The 17218-nt window shown below is 37.9% G+C and overlaps 1 protein-coding gene across 1 annotated transcript; it reads left to right on the top strand.

Moving 5' to 3' along the window:
- The first annotated feature begins 1314 nt into the window (after positions 1-1314).
- RSL24D1 (ribosomal L24 domain containing 1) lies at positions 1315-16101 on the top strand. Its single transcript, XM_046655366.1, has 6 exons — positions 1315-1469; positions 5564-5677; positions 7423-7495; positions 11850-11913; positions 13746-13831; positions 15094-16101. Exons 1-6 carry the CDS (start codon positions 1389-1391, stop codon positions 15165-15167), a joined length of 492 nt encoding a protein of 163 aa, XP_046511322.1. The 5' UTR covers positions 1315-1388; the 3' UTR covers positions 15168-16101.
- The last annotated feature ends 1117 nt before the right edge of the window (positions 16102-17218 follow it).

Genomic DNA, 17218 nt, shown 5'->3' with positions numbered 1-17218 from the left:
TGGTCACAAGTTAAACGGCAAGTTTGACAGAATTGAAGACAGAATTAGTGAACTAGAAGCGAGTTTGGAAGAAATTACACAGAATTCAGCAGAGTGAGATAAAGAGAAAGAGTGACAGAGATTAAGAGATATAGAAGAAAGATAAAAGCTCTAACATGTCTAATAGGAATTCTAGAAGGAGAAATTAGAGAAAATCGAGGAAGAGGCAATATATGAAAAGAGCTGAGAATTTTTCAGTAATGATAAAAGACATACAATTTTAAATTCAGGAATAATAAGTCTCAAGCAGAATGAATGAAAAGAAATAGCATTTCCAATATTTCACTTCAATTTGTTGGATGTGGAATACATGCTTGTCTCTTCTTCCTCTTGTATTTTGTTATAATAATTGGAAAGAGAAAAAATTCCTAAGACTGGTTACTCATCCATTCAATCTAAAGTGAAGCACTGAGTACGCTCATAGGTTGAAGGGAACAAAGTCTCAGATGAAGCCTTAGGGAATAGGATTAAGAACATGGATAAGGGATGTGGCCTCTGATATTGAAGGTAAGAGGGTGAAGCTGGTTGATCATGTAGGAGACAAGGGGAGGAAATTTCTTGTTCAAGTAGCAGGATAAAACTGAGAGAGCTGGGAAGGAACTACGTAAAGAGTTTGGGAAGATAGAAAGACTGAGGCTTTTCTATAATTGTTGAGGGGGACAACAAGGAGGAGATTAAACAAGGGTAAAATAATTTTCAGTCTCTTGGTTGACAATGAAGTGAGGAGCAAATATTTATTACTAAAATTTCTGGTGTGTGCCTTTGTTATTAACATTATTCTGGAATTACTAGTCAAATGATTAGACAAGAAAAATAAATATAAGGATCAGATAAAAAGAAAAAATTAGGGGGTGGCGGAGTGGCGCAGTGGTTAAGTTCACACGTTCTGCTTCTCAGCAGCCCAGGGTTCGCCGGTTCGAATCCCGGGTATGGACATGGCACTGCTTGGCAACCCAATGTATGGATGAGCCTTCTGGGGAAAAGCACAAATCAAAGACAAGGTAGACAAGACATGAGCAAATGCTGACGTTACAGGGTACGGTAGAGAGGAAAACAAGGGTCTACGTGAGTGAGTTCAGAAGGCGGCGCAGACCCACACCTCGCTTCCCCAGAGAGGGCTGCCAGGCCGACTGTGCAGCTCTGCGCCTGCGCCAAACCGCAGCGCTTGGGCACGCACGGCCGCGGGGAGGCGCTGTCACCTTCGCATTGCTTTCCAGGGGCCCGCAGGAGCGAAGGACGCTCGCCTCTTCCGGGTCGGGAACTTGGAAGATAATCACTTCCTGTGGCGGGGCAACGTCACTTCCTCTCAAGGTCGGCGTCTAGTCGGTGGGTACCCACGCGGGTTCAACATGCGTATCGAGAAGTGTTATTTCTGTTCGGGCCCCATCTACCCCGGCCACGGCATGATGTTCGTCCGCAACGATTGCAAGGTGAGGCGGCCAAGGCCAGCGCGCGCCCCGCTGCGCTCCCGCGGGCTGAGGCGGCCCCCCGCCCGGCGCGGGCTTCCTCTGCCCCTGCGGTCTTTGGCCCGGGGTTTCCGCGCTGCCCCCGCGGGAGGGTGGTTTTGCCAGGAGCTCCGCCTCGACCTCCCCCTTAGGGAGTTTCTCCTTGCGGGCGTCTCGCCCGGAGTTGTTCTCCAGGCCATCCTTGGGCAATGCTGGCTGGCTGCGATGAGGTTCAGGAGCGATCCCAGCCTGCGCCGACGGGGAATCTGGGGTCCATTTGGGCTGTTTGGCCACTCTTGTAGTTGGGCCAAGTTCTTCGGTTCAGTAAACCTTGTTGAACGCATGCCCAGTCAACGTCATTTTTAAGGTCCGTGTTCACAGAGATGAATGCGACTTAGACTGTCCGTGGTGTGTAGAGGTTGATAGAAATGTTGCATATGGCTTAATAGAGTTATGTATTATGACGTTATTGGAGGTGAGTTGGAGAGGGTCGTATGTGAAAAGGCTCAGAAAGGAGACGACGTTTATCCTGGAGCTTGAATTTTGCGTAAGAAAGTAAGGAGAAGGCATTCTCGGTGGAAGGAAAGTGAACAATTTGAGCAAAGGCAGGCAGTGAAGCAATTACATGTCTGTTTTAAGAAGTGACTGGATTGTAGATGGTGATGGAGGTTTGAGGTAGAGCTATAAATACAAATGTAAGTCTATATACAAACAGGTACGTCTATAAACATAAGATAGAAACATACAGATAGAAGGCCTGGTTGTGAAAGACTTTGTGAATGATACATGAATTTGCCTTCTCATATCAGAATGAATCTCATTCCTCTGTTTCTTTAACACATTGTTTCTCAAAATTTGACCTCTCATGTTTGCTTCTGAGTCACTGGGCGCTTGTAAAAAATAGATTCTTGGTTTCCACCGGATTTATTGAATTGGAATCTTTAAGAAGAGGGGAAGAGGATCTAGGAATCTATATTTAAGGAGATGATTTTGACATGCTAAAGAATTGCAGTTCCTACTTCATGGCCTTATATCTCTATTATAGGCAGAACATAATAATCTCATTAAGTTAGTAGCAGGGGTTTTTGCTGAAAGTGAGAGACCAAAGCTATGTTTGGAAACTTGAAAGAACATGTAGAAGATTTTGAATTCCTGCTCTCAGGAACGTGATAAAAAATTTATAGAAATGAATCAAATGATGGCTGCGTTGGGGTCTAATTCACACTGGGCACTATGGCTTTGTAGATGATCTGGTCAGTATGATTTTATGATTTTTGTCCGTCACTGTTTGTCAGCTGGGTATTGGAATTAGAGCAGGTTGTTGGAGCTATCTAGGGTTGGGTGTTGATCTGGCAGACACAGTGGAAGTTCAAGGTGAGGGAGTCTATATTGCTAGCAAGGACAGTGTTGCGTCACCTGGGAGCTAGCTTGCTCTGGGGGAGACCAGTGGATCCAGAACAGAGTTGATTGGGAAAATAAGAAATAGAGGCCTTGAAGCACTAATGAAGAACAAGCATCTCGGCTTCTCTGTGTTGATGATTCCCAAATCTGTATCTCTTTAGTTCCAAGTCTGAATTTTCCAGTTGGCAGGGAAATCCTTTTCATACCGAACAGTGAACTTACTGAAAGAGAGTTCCTTGTTACCTCAACTCTTTCTGCTCTCTGAATTAATACCACTGTCACCTGCCTAGACAGCTTTGCTTGAAACATGAGAGTCATCTTTGAGTCTTTTCACCTTTTGATCTAGTTACCAATCCTCTCCATTCTGCCTTTGCAAAGGATAGTGGTATCTTTGTTTTCTTTCTGCTCTCCTATGCTAGTTCCAAATTAGGCACTTGTCACTTTCATAGTCTCCTAACGAGGCTTTCAGCCTCTGTGCTCTTAGCGTTTGAGACCATCATTCGTAGAGCCCTCCCCTCTTATGCTCCTTAGGTTGCTTCTTGAGGGTAGAATTAGTTTTTTGTTTGTTTGTTTGTTTGTTTTGTTTTTTTTTTATTTATTTTTTTAAAGATTTTATTTTTTCCTTTTTCTGCCCAAAGCCCCCCGGTACATAGTTGTGTATTCTTTGTTGTGGGTTCTTCTAGTTGTGGCATGTGGGACGCTGCCTCAGCGTGGTCTGATGAGCAGTGCCATGTCCGCGCCCAGGATTCGAACTGACGAAACACTGGGCCGCCTGCAGCGGAGCGTGCGAACTTAACCACTCGGCCACGGGGCCAGCCCCTAGAATTAGTTTTAATGCTCTAAGATCCTCCACCAGCAAGAAGATTACAACTCGCTGAAACCTCAGGTGATAGATAGCATTTTTTAGCAATAAAGTATTTTTTAATTAAGGTATGTACATTGTTTTTTAGACACAATAGACTTTAGCACACTTAATAGACTGCAATATAGTATAAACGTAACTTTTATATGCACTGGGAAACCAAAAAAATTCTTGTGACTCAGTTTGTTGTGATGGTTGCTTTATTGTGGTGGTCTGGAACCGAGCCTGCAATGTCCCTGAGATATACCTGCGTATAGCTTTGTCCTATTGTTTGTATCCGGGTCTGATCTCCATCTCTCTTGTTTGCAAAGTGAGACTTTATCACATTACTAGCGAAGCATCTCCAGGTAGAGCATCATGTTTTAATCATTCTTGTCTCCCTCGCATCTAGTGCGACATCAGGCTCATAGTAGTTGCTCCTTTTGCCTGATTGGATCCCCTTCCCATCTCCAGTGACTCCAGTCTCTTCAGATACTTCCTTGGGCTTTTCAGATGACATCTGTTAGCTATGGAGTTCGCGTAGACTTCCCCTGTAACTTCCCAGTGGCTCTCTTTAGAATTGAGGAGACCCAGGACAAGTTCAAACCTCTCATTAGATAGATGGCAGAAATGGAGGTTTGTCTAGGAGCTATCTAGTAGGTGTAAAACGGAGGAGGCTTTTACTTAAAAGGGTAATAGTACTTGGGGCTGAAAATCCTCAAAGAAATTTTACCAGTGATGGCTTCATAGTGAGTTACTCCAGGAGACTACAGTAGTTCTTGTATTTTCTAGTTGTTTTGAAATTAACTCAAGAATGTAGACATGCTCTTACTTAACTCTCTCAGGAGAGGGCTCTCTAGGAGGTGAGCGCCTAGTTCAAGTTAAACTAGTATCGACCATTTCTAAGAAAACTATGTCCTGGTGTGTATAGTGACCTGCCTGACGTTCCCCGTAGAATAGAGTGTACATAAAATGAAAAATATTTTGGCTTGTGGTATATTCATAGACTTACTTGGTTTGAAATGTTTGTACCTCATTTTGACCTATTTTTTTAATGGGTCACATCACCTAGGTATGATAATTCAACTTAATATTCTATGCCAAGATCCATAAACTGAAAGAATTGCTTTTTCTCTTCAGATTTCCTCTAGTAGTACACACAGTACACGTCGTAATGTGTTCTAAGACATGAACAAAGTAATAAAATAATGTATTTTAGACTTACATAATGAGTCCCAATAAGCTGTTTCAAGAGCACATTGAAGCATCGTTAAATTAAGCACAAAGGATCACATCTTTTGGGATGAAGATGAAGAATTAAAGTAGTGAAGAATCTTCCAAGTAGATCTATGAATAAATACTTTGGAAAACAAATCTATAGACAATTTTAGTTGCTTTTTTGAAATTATTTTGTGTAAGAATCAAACGAACCAAAGGAGATTTCACAGTGGGTTCTATATACTCCATTGAGGTCTGTAGAAAATGAATTTTGAGAATTATTCTGAATTGGGAAGAGATTTAAATAGATGACTTTCCTTAAAATCATCCCCTTCATTCAGTATCATTGGAAAATTTTACTGTTATTCTATAAAAATGGTAGTTTTTAACTATACTTTCCGGGCCTTCAGCCTTTAGTTGATGATGTTTGAATCGTTCACTTTCCATTTAATCTGATCTGTCTCACCCATTTCTAAATGGCGTTGTGAGTAAGTAAAGCACATGTGAATGAGAACCGTTGTCATTTCTCAGACTTTACAGTATATTTTGTCTGGTAGGGGTAGCGTAATAGAAAAATTTCAATACTGACTTTTCACTGTTTAACTTACTTTTCTTGTAGGTGTTCAGATTCTGTAAATCCAAGTGTCATAAAAACTTTAAAAAGAAGCGCAACCCTCGCAAGGTCAGGTGGACCAAAGCGTTCCGGAAAGCGGCTGGTAAAGAGCTTACCGTGGTGCGTACAGTTAGCTGTCAGTATCGTTTTACAGTTCTCAAAATTTTAATTTTTTTCAGGGGAGCGGTCTGTGATTTAATTAACTATAACAAGGGATATGTGATTAATTATTAATTAATGAGTGACTTATTTGTTTTTGGCTGTGTTGATAGTCTCATTCTCACATGATCCTGAAAAACATAAATCTGTAGAATTCTGAAAAGGAAAAAAATTCCTAATCCAGTCTGTAGAAGTGATTTTTTATCCTCAAGAAACTTTTTAGCTCTTGCAAGCAAACAAGGAGGGAAATCATTTAAATGGATTGAGGTGAAGTTAGAAATTGCTACTTAGGGATTTCGAAAGGAAGTTGAGAGATAATTAATTAAAGGATTCTTGAACATCAGTGATGGCTCAGTTGGGATTTGTAATAGACTCATTTATCAGTTTCTAGATTTCTTTAGCAGGACTTTGTGTCTGAGAGCACAGAACTTAGTTATGTGGGTGTAAGGAGCAATAGTGGGAAGTCAGGCTGAGGGAATTTCATGACATGAGCCCCCCTCATCATGTTGCTGTTACTGAATCGGCATAAGGAGCTGGTGAAGCTTGTCCACAATCAACCCCTGTAAAGGGAGGAGATGAAAATTTCTCCACAGGCTACCTTTGAGGGAGGAAGATCCTTAAACTCTCCCTTCCCTCCATGACTGCCTCTTCCTCCAAACCCATGATGTCTTTCCCATCTCTCTACTCCTTAAAGGCAGTATTTAAGCAGTTGCCATGAAGCCCTTTCCTGGCTTCGTTAACATCAGAGGTTTTCAATGAACGTAAGGAATGTTAAGAGTATTTTTTAACGAGGTGCAATGACAAATCGCAATTATTGTCACAAAAATAAGTTTCAGTATGGACAAGAAGAAACATAGCCTCTCAGATGCAGGTGGCAAGTGGATGAGTGAAGAAAGGATGCCAGTCGCAGTCATTTTCTGGTGACCTTGTCATGGCTGAGGTTATTGTGATCTGAACAGAGGCATGTGTACATAAATGAAATATGGAGTTAGTGCTGTTCCATATGCCTAAGTCTGATAGATTTGAAAACCCAGAAATACTGGTAGTTTTTCCAAGAAACCTGTAGCTTTTTCCAAATTGTTTTGCATGTTTTGAGATAAATAGGATCATTAACTGTCAAAATACCAAGTACATTTGGAGGGGACCTGAAGAATTTCAGGGTGAAGCTTATGTCATGCTGAGTAGCACCATTTATTTGAAGATGTGTAGTTTCACACCTTTGTGCTGTAACAGACATGTATATAGCTATTGAAATATATAATGATGCAGGAGATTTAGGTTGAACCATATGAAATTCTTAATGCTTGACTCTTTTTGGTGTATGAAAAATGGCAGTTTCATATGGTTCAGCCTAATACAAAGTTTTCTGCTGTCAGTCTCATCTAGGGATGGGAAATTAGGGAAACTTTTCAGTTTGTTTATAATCCCCATGATTGTTATACGCCCCTCTGAGGGGTGGGGGTGATACTGTCCCCTCCCTTCAAGAATCACTCCTTTTTGAGAGATGTTTTCAGTAAGGCTGTCCTGTAAATTGTGGTGCGTAAAGGAGGAGAGTTTGAAAACTTGCATTCGCTGGGGTCACCCTAAGGGGAATCTTATGTGTCCATGGTTTGAAACACTTGGAACTTTTGTGAACTAGGAGAATAAGTTTCAAGAAATGCTTCCTTTCAACCTCTCTTAAAACCGTATTTTTCCCCCTCTTACAGGATAATTCATTTGAATTTGAAAAACGTAGAAATGAACCCGTCAAATACCAGCGAGAGCTATGGAATAAAACTAGTAAGTCACAAAGGAATACCAGGAATTTTCAGGAGAGACTGGTTTGGGATATTACTGTAACTTTAATGTCAGTTTGTTGTTTAAGTATTAAATTTCGTTTCCTTGTCGTTCGTTAGGTTTCATTTTATCCTCATTTTAGTGGTTCTCATGTATTTGTCTTTAATTGTAAGCTACCCAAAATCCTTTTCAGAATTGGCTGATGTATCCATTATAAAAATAATGTAATTATTAAATTTGACATTATTTGAAGTAGCTACACAAAGATACAAAAACATCCAAAAATCTGAAAAAAATAGAGATGGAGGATACTTTTTTGGGGTGAAGTGGCAGTTAAAATATACACAAAACATAACACACTTTACAAGTTAGATAATTTGGTTTAGGGATATAAACGTTGTATTGTGTATACCTTATAAAATTTCATGCTTCTGTAATATTAAAAAGTGCAGAACTTAAGGTGATAATGAGAAATTCTCAGAACTTCTAAGTGCTTCACTGGGTAAAAATGAAGCTATAGGCTACTGAAATTAAAGGCAATAATATCAAGGTTTTGTGTTTTTTTTTTCCCCTAAAGTAGGCAGAGACTTTAATGAAAGAAAATCCCATATGTAGTAAAACTTTGTTCCTTGAGCTAACTTGTAGATTCCACTATGTCTGTGTGTGTGTGAGGCCCTTGGCCCTGCCTTTTCCTCCCCCATGGCTGCCTTATCCAGCCTTTAGCCGTTTCTAGTCTTGGGTGGGGAGGCGGTGTAGTGTGTTAACCAGAAGTCCCTAAGGCTGAGAATTCTACAAATTTTGTCAGTCTCTAATGGATCATTGGCAGGGCTTCCCTTTCAGAACTTTTCGACCAGTCAGTCGCAAGACTTCAGGGAGGAATTGGAAAGTTAGGGGCCTTTGTAGTAGTATTTGACACCCTCTAAAGCTTTATCTTCTTGGGCCATGTGCAGAAATCAGAGTCTAGATTTGTAAATACCTATTACACATAGCCCTGAGTATTCTGCCCCTTAGTGGGTTTTTTCTTTCTTTTAAAATAAGATCTTTCCCTTTTGTAATTATAGAGGAAGAATTAATTTTTGAAAAGCAGTTGATTGTATTGGTTCTATTTGGTCAGGAAATAACACTGATTCAAACTCAAGGATTTCTGAAAAGATTAATAACTTCATAGGATTCTTTTTATTGAGATATAATTGACATATAATATTGGTTTCAGGTGTACAACATAATGACTTGATATCTGTGCATATTGTGAAATGATCATCACAATAAATCTAGTTAACATCCATCACCGCACATAGTTACACATTTTTCATAGAATTCTTAAATTGATTCCAAAAGGCAGTCTTGTCAGGGACATTACTGGAAGTTCCTCAAGCATTTCTGGACTCCATTGAGTTTTATTTCATTTTGGCCTTTGTTTTCTTTTTTGTCACTGCTTGAAGATAGCAGCCCCAAATCATTTTTACGTATTTTATAACTCCTTTTATTTGGTGGGTATTCAGCTTGATGTTGAAACAGGTGCTTAGCTTATTTTAATTGTGTGTGGACATTCAGTTACTATGACTCTCCATGCTGGTTTGTTACTTACATTACTCATGGGAAATACTGTTGGGTTCTGTAAGACTTCATATACTTTAACAATAAGCAGTGACTCTAGCATACAAAGATGAACAGAGCGCACACAGTCCCTTCCCACTCGGTGCATTTTACTGAATACTCCTATTTTATTGTTTCTGTTAGATGGTAATTGGTTCAGATATTATCACAAAGTCTCATTCCCTTGCCCCACCTCATTTATACATCTGTAAATGCTGTAAGATGCAGTGCTCTATTGAAGTTTTTTTTCCCTGCACAGATTCTGTAATCCTTTCATATTAAAATCCTAAAAATAGACTTTTCAAAGAAGATTTGCAGAATAGACAGTATGAGTCTTTTGGAACTTAAAACTATTTCCTACTGGTTAATAAGATTAATAAAAGTTGTTAGTAGTGTTCCAGAAAAATATATTACTCTTCTAAAAGATTTGTTGATTCTCTACACCCTCTATTTCAGTATTGTCTTATCTTTAATCTGCTGCCAATAGTTTTGTATCCATTGCTTACATTATCTAATTGCATGAAGATGTGGACTGAGCAACATTTAAGATGCTGATGTCCACTTCAGAAGCAAGAATACTAGCAAGAATAGTTTGTATTTTATCCCTCATTTCTTTCTGTATTGCAGATCAATTTTTAATGTCTGTCAGATGGCTGCTTACATTTAAAATTTTTTGGTCTGGAATATTTGGAAATGCAGTGTCTTCTTTGGAAAGGGGTTATCTGCCACTTGTGTGTTTATTTCCCTTCTGAGTAACTTTCAGGTTGCAATTACTTCTGAGTACTAGAACTTGGCCTTACCATTTTTCCTGAAAGACGAAGGAAAAAAACCTTACGTATGCAACATAGTATTAATTCTAAGCCACAGCATGTGCAGATTTAGAGTTGACATTATCTTAGAGTTATTCATACAAACATCATCTTAATACCACTGGCCCCATGGGACCTTCTGGGTGATCTTGTTAAAATGCAGATTCTGATACAGTATGTTTGGGTGGGGCCTAAGACTCTGCATTTCTAACAAACTCCCAGGTGATGCCAATGTTGCTGGTCCTCAGAGTACTCTTAAAGAAAAAGTTTTTATTTTGACATAATTTCAGAGTGAACGGAAAAGTTGCAGGAATAGAATTCTCTGATATCCGTCATCCAGATTCCCCCAGGGTTAACATTTTAAATTCACCTTTTCTTCTCCTCTCTACCTGTCCTTCCTTCCTTCTGTAATTTTTTCATGAACTGTGTGTTGCACACATAATGCTCCTCTATCCCTAAGTAGTTTAATACGTTTCCTAAAAATAGAACATTCTCTCCTATAACCACAGTGCAATATTAAAACAAGAAATTGACATTGATAAAATGTTTAATCTCAGACCTATTTAGGTTTGTCTAATTGTCCCAATAATATTCTTTATTGCAAAAGTTATAGGAATAGTACATGTCATGTCTCTTTAGTCTCTTTCAGTTTGGAACAGTTCCTGAGTTTATTTTTATATTTCATGACATTGACAGTTTTGAAGAATATGGGCTGGGTGTTTGGTACAAAATCCCCTAATGGGTTTTGTGTGATGCTTCCTCAAGATTAGATTTGGGTAATGTACGTTTGTTAGGAACACCATAGACGTGATGCCAAGTTCTGGTCATTGTGTACTGTCAGGAGGCATCTGCTCTCCATTAGTCCATTACTGGCAGTGTTAACTTTGAGCATTAGTTAAGGTGGCGTCTGCCAGTTTTCTCCACTGTAAAGTTAGTATTTTACTCTTTGTAATTAATAAGTATATGGTGGGGAGATACTTTAAGACTATGTGAATGTCCTGCTGTTCCTCAGATCACAGACTACACTTTAAGAAGCCCGATTGGCAGTTGTGCTGTCCAGTATGCCAGCCACTGGCCACAGGGGCTACTGAGCACTTGAAATGTGGCTAGTCTGAATTGAGATGTGCCGTAAATGTAAAATACCTGCTGGATTTTGAAGGCTTAGTATGAAAACAAGCATAAAATATCTCAGTAATAATTTTTTACATCGATTACATGTTGAAATGACAATATTTTGGATATGTTGTGTTAAACAAAATATGTCGTTAAATTTAATTTCAACCTGTTCCTTTTAACTTTTTAAAGAAATGTGGCTATTAGAACATTTAAAATTACCTGTGTGCTTTATCTTATATTGAACAGTGCTGGTGTAGATTCTAGAGCATAGTTGGGCTCCGCTCTGTTATAGCCAAGGCTCCTGTACACATTTTCCAAAATACTTGGATTTTAGTGGTTGAGAACATGGCAGATTGACTGGTTCAGTTTTGACTGATTGACAGATTGGCGCATTCCAGCAGTATTCATCATGTGCAGATCGTATCCCGGGCACTTGAAGAAAAAGTGGTCTTTATGACCAGAAAGGTGCTGTCTTTATTTATGGAGATGACACGCTAAGAATGGGATTAGTTGCCATTAATCCCTGTTCTCTGTGGAATGCAATTTGAAAAGCGCTGAACTGGTTTAAAGTAGAAGGAAGATTTATTAGCAATAAAAGCTTTTGCAAAATAAAAATGTAGAGAAGTGATAGTTTTGAAAGATAGAGAGTGAAAGTGATGTAAACCGAGAGTGCACACCTTCTTCAGCTATTTTAGTAGGGATCATTTTTGCAATGAGTTTTTTCATTTAATCCGTTTCTAAGTCACAATAAAGAAAAGATTATAGCTCTTGTTGATTATAATCATCCTGCTTGAATGAGCATAAATTTGCTAACTTTCATGAATTTTTTTTTGTAGTTGATGCAATGAAGAGAGTTGAAGAGATCAAACAGAAACGCCAAGCTAAATTTATAATGAACAGGTATGAATATGTATATAGAGTAACTCTTGGGAAAATAATTACTGGTAGAAATCTAGAGACTTTTTTTTTCACTTTTAATTTTCACACTTCAGACTTAACAAAAATTTGCAAGAGTAGTATAAAGAACTCTTGTATATTCTGTTAGCATTTTACTACATTTGTTTTATCCTTATCTCTGTATGGTAGGTTGAAGACATGATGCTCTTTTCCTCTTAAGTGTACTTTAGTGTATAGATCTTAAAAATATAAACAAGCTTATATAACCACAGTATAGTTACCAAAATCAGGAAATTAACATTGATACAATACCATTATATAATCTACAGACCTTATTTAGGTTTCACCAATTGTTCCAATAATGTTCTTTATAGCAACAGAAACTCCTGGATCATACATTGGATTTAGTGATCATAGCTCCTCAAGTCCCTTTGATCTGGACAGTTTCTTATCTTTCTTTGTCTTAAATGACATTGACATTTTTGAAGAGTATAGGTCAGTTATCTTATAGAACTTTCCTCAATTTGAGTTTGTCTGATGTTTTCCTCATGGTTAGATTCTGGCTAGGCACCTTTGGCCAGAATATAGAAATGATGTGTGTCCTTTTTATGCATCATATCAGGAGGCACGTGTTGTCCTTTCCCAGTGATGTTAACTTTGATCACTTGTTGAAGTGGTGTCTGCCAGTTTCTTCCCCCTTTTTAATCAGTACATATCTTGGGGAGAGATACATTGAGACTCTGCAAAGAGCCTGTTAGTCCTCAAGTTGGTACTTACTGGCTTTAGCATCCATTGGAGTCTTGTCTGAATCTTTTATTGTGATCGTTGCCAAATGGCGATTTTTCTAATTCAGTCATTTCTTCTGCATTTATTAGTTGGCTTTCTCATGTAAAAGAGCTTTTTCCCTTTTCCCCAATTTCAAAATTTATGCCTGTATTCATTCATATCATATCTGTGTGTATTCATTGATTCTTATGGTATTTAGTGGGTTATAATTCTTTGTCATTATTACTTATTTTGATGTTGTAATTACCCCAGGTTGGCCACAGGGAGTTCCTTTAGGCGGGCTTCCATGTCATTTTTGCAGTTCCTCATCATTTTTTGAGTGCTTTCTTGCTTTATGGCTATCAAGATGTTCTGGCCTCACCTTGCACTTTCCCTGCCCTAGTCTGGATTCTGTTATTTCTTTAGAGCAGGGGCATTAGTTTTTGATCTCATCACTGTGGAAGTCTGTCAGAAAAGAACATGTGCTAACAGCCTTCTAGCCTTTAAAAAATGTTGTTACAGAAAAGGGGCCTAAATGTTTGAGAACTCGTCTGTTAGCGTTTTTGTTGAATGTCTTATGTGTTTGAGAACTAGTCTGTTAGCGTTTTTGTTGAATGTCTTATGTGTTTTGTGCACTTGTAATCACTGAATGATTAAGAAAAGGTAACACACTGTTCTCTCGTTGAGGAGAAAAGATCTAGTCGTTTAACAATTATAGATTGTCTATATATGTGTATAAGATATACGTGTATAATAGATATTGATTTCTGAGATTGATTGAATTCTGAGTTAATTATTTCCTTCATTCTCATTCCTTTCTTCACTCAGCAAATATATATTGAGCACTCCCCCCAATTTTATTCCCACCTAGGCGCTAGGGCTACAATGCGTGAACAAGTCGGTAGTGTAGGAAACCTATTTAAGCTAATTAGGAACTAGAAAATAATTTTGAGACCCCATTCCTCATCTGTGTGGCTACTTTAATAAAATTTATTTTTATAAGTTGTGAATAAATGTCTTTTAAAGAAGTTTTACTAAGTGAAATTTTGGCCTTGATGTATTTATCCTAGGTTGAAGAAGAATAAAGAACTACAGAAAGTTCAGGACATCAAAGAAGTCAAGCAAAACATCCATCTCATCCGGGCCCCTCTTGCAGGTAGGTACTGCGTTGCACAGGAGTTCTCTGCTTTTAGGAGAGAGATGAAAAATCGTGATTTTTGTGGTCTATATAATTGGATACCAACCAACTTTCTAAGAGTATTTTTTCATATAACTATTATCTCTCAGTCCATTTATGATATGACTTGATTTGTAAAAATATTCAGTGTATTTCCCAGTTCCAGTCACTGTGTCTCATCTGCTGTTTCTTTTCCCCCTTCATAAAATCTATCTTCTATAAGATACCTGTGCAAATTAAAATGACTTGAGTAATAATTTCATAGATGATTTTGCCTCATACGTGTTTTTATTAAAGGACGATGTTTTGTATTAGTGGTTCTCAGTCTTTGGTTGGTATGGGAATTACTTGGGGGAACTTAGTGTAAACAGGGGCCCACGCCCTTTGAGTCTGGGCCTCTGTCCTTTAGTAGCTCTCCAGGTGATTCTGATACTTAATTTTGAGAACTGTCGTTTTGTATTAAAACCTTCCCTTTGTGCTTGCATAACTTACTACTAGTCACTCATTTGGGCAGTTGTTTGTGTGCATAGTTTCTTTTGTGAGGTGCTGGAAAACCAGTCTTTTGCCCAGCTGGCAACAAGTACAATCTGCTATATAATTTACTTACGCAGATTACTTAAGGGGAGAGAAATTTTGGTGAGACGCAGATTATTTAAAGGGTGAGAAATTTTGGTGAGACTTGATTTCTGAATGATTACATGCCTAAAGCTGAGGTCAAATTCTGTCACCACATGTTGAGTGGATTTGTGTAAGAGTCCTACCTAGGTTATTTTTGTACCAAATTTTGTTAAAACAAAATAGACAAAATCCTGAAGTGTTGTTTTATGTGTACATGATATGGACTGACACCCAAAACAAAAGGGATGAACTGGTACCATCTTAATTTCTTAGGTAACCCTCTTTGAGGTGGGTCGTACAGTGTGAAGAGAGGGACTCTGGATTCAGAGGGCCGGGATTCCATCCCAGCTCTTTGACTTATTGGACTGACCAGCTGAGAGACCCGGGGCAAGGTCCTCTGTCTCTGTGCCTGTTTTCTCATCTTTAAAATACAGGTCGTTATGAGGGTGAAATGAGCAGGTGTGTGTAGAATGATTTTAGGTGGCTTATCATAAGACCGGTATAAATTTACTATTAAATCCTGGCTACTGTTGTTTTAAGATAGCCAAGATCCTTTATGAAGTGTTGTTATGAGTTCTGCAAGGTCACATTGAATTGATAAAGTTTTTAATTTTTTTTTAAAGGCAAAGGAAAGCAGCTGGAAGAAAAGATGGTACAGAAATTACAAGAGGATGTGGACATGGAAGATGTTTCATAAAATCTCACTGTCTGTACCCATTTCTTATATAAGTGCATTTGAAAATCTCCTTTGGAAACTTAGAACTTCTAGTTTATTTTTACTCAAATGAAAGGTGATTAAAAATACATCTCTCCTACTTTGCTATCTATGAAATGTCAGATAGTATGGATGTTAGATTGCATCTCACTTTTAAACCTTCACTGATATACTTATGTAAATTATGAAAATTCTGTTTGTAAATACAGAAATGAATTATGGACATAAAATGGTTGTGCCATTTGGATAATGGCACCAGGCAGCATTTATGTAATAACTAATGACAAAAATTCATGGCTGGTGATGTATAAATATATAAACTTTTTTTGTGGTAAAGTGTTCCATTTATTAATGTTATGAAAGGGATGCAACAAAGACCTGACAACCTGTATTATAATTATCCTCTTTACATTTCTTGTTTTGGTTTATTGGCATCTTAGATGATCATAATGGCCTCATATATTGAAGCCTAATTATGTTGGACTGTTTGACCTGGCTTAACTGTTCTGAGAGGCAGTTTGGAGTGACAGCTGAAGTTTTGTTCCTCAGATGGCACTATGCTCTGTAATTTCCACTGTGGAGAATACTCAGTTCTATTTTGAGATTCCTGATAAGAGAAGCTTTATTTTTGCAGCTTAACAATGATACAGAAGCAGAGGAATCCCAATGCCTTTTAAGATCTGTTGTATAGTTTTCTTTTAAGAAGCTCCTAATTATTTTTAGAAAATAGAATTTATTGTTAGAGTGTCTGTCCATTATTTGCACATACAATAAAATCATTTCTAAAGTACCTACAGATTTATTATTTAAAGGTACTACAAAAAGGTATGAAGTATTGATTACTTGGAAGAAAATAACAACCCCCCATACTACTGAAATAGGCGATATATTTAATTAAAGAAAATTACTTACTGAATATTTTATGTTTACGTTTTTACATTATTTATGACTTTAAATATGTTAAGAATACTAAGTAACTCAGTTTTTATATTTTTTTAGGACAATTCAGAATAAATTACAGATTCTTAAGGTTATATAATTATGAGGTAATGGCTAAATCTTTATTTCAGTATTAGATAGAAAAAAGTGGACCAATTACTGGACCAAGTGTTAGAAGACCTGCATTCCTGTGTTGAGTTTTGCCTTTGTGTTCTTATATGTAAAATATGGCTCATTTGTAAACAACATTATTGATGTAACCATTAGGGGAAATGGTATATACAGTCAAAGACATTTGTAAAATTAGTTGAAGTTTTCACTCCATACAATATTCATGTTTGTTTAAATATAAACATGTTTAGGATTACATACTATTATGTAACAAGTTACCTACTTGGTTACTTAGGCGGGTAACTTGCTTTTGCCTTGAGACCATCAACTTGGGGAAATTGAGCTGAACTGAAGAGCTGACATTGCATCTCAGGTTTAATATCCAGACAGTTCTCTTAAGTGTCAGAATTTCATAGTGTTTTGAGACCTTGGATCTCATTATAAACTATACAGATGCAAATGGCACGGTTTTATCCCACCACAACTCCCTAAACTTAGGTGGATTACTGAGATGAGTTGTCCCTTTAAAATGTTGCCTGAGACATGTCATGGTATGACACTTTTAGGTTACTGTTGTTTGTGCTTGTTTGATCGAGACCTCTGCTGGGCAGATAGCATAACACAAAAGCATAAAATTTTCCAGACACTCACTGCGTAGAACTTCTATATTCTGTAATTATTTAGGAGGAATATAGGATTAGAAGTCATAGAAAAGAATTTTCTTACACATATCTCTTACAAAACCTTGCAGGAATGCAGGAAAAAAACTCATTAAAAGAAGAAACCTCACTTCTTAGAAATCTGGAGTTTGAGAAGGACTGACCTATTTCATAATATCCCACGAAGTAGACAGCATTATTCTCATTTTATAAGTGGAAACTTTTTAGGTAACTTGCCCCTTTATCACACGGCTAGCAGAGGGAGGCGGCAGGGCTTTGTGTTCCTACCAGTCTGTCCCACAGTTGCCCTGCCTGTTTGTAGAA

This window comes from Equus quagga, chromosome 2 (genome assembly GCF_021613505.1).
Source record: "Equus quagga isolate Etosha38 chromosome 2, UCLA_HA_Equagga_1.0, whole genome shotgun sequence".
Taxonomy (NCBI): domain Eukaryota; kingdom Metazoa; phylum Chordata; class Mammalia; order Perissodactyla; family Equidae; genus Equus; species Equus quagga.
Note: the sequence above shows the minus strand (reverse complement) of the source record. Positions and strands in the feature narration are given on the sequence as shown.

Bases quoted from the DNA above. Each gene is read 5' to 3' on its own strand.
- RSL24D1 (XM_046655366.1), top strand. From the start codon at position 1,389: ATGCGTATCGAGAAGTGTTATTTCTGTTCGGGCCCCATCTACCCCGGC. The intron at 5,678-7,422 runs GTGCGTACAGTT...CCCCTCTTACAG, and splicing joins CTGGTAAAGAGCTTACCGTG to GATAATTCATTTGAATTTGA. The intron at 7,496-11,849 runs GTAAGTCACAAA...TTTTTTTTGTAG, and splicing joins AGAGCTATGGAATAAAACTA to TTGATGCAATGAAGAGAGTT.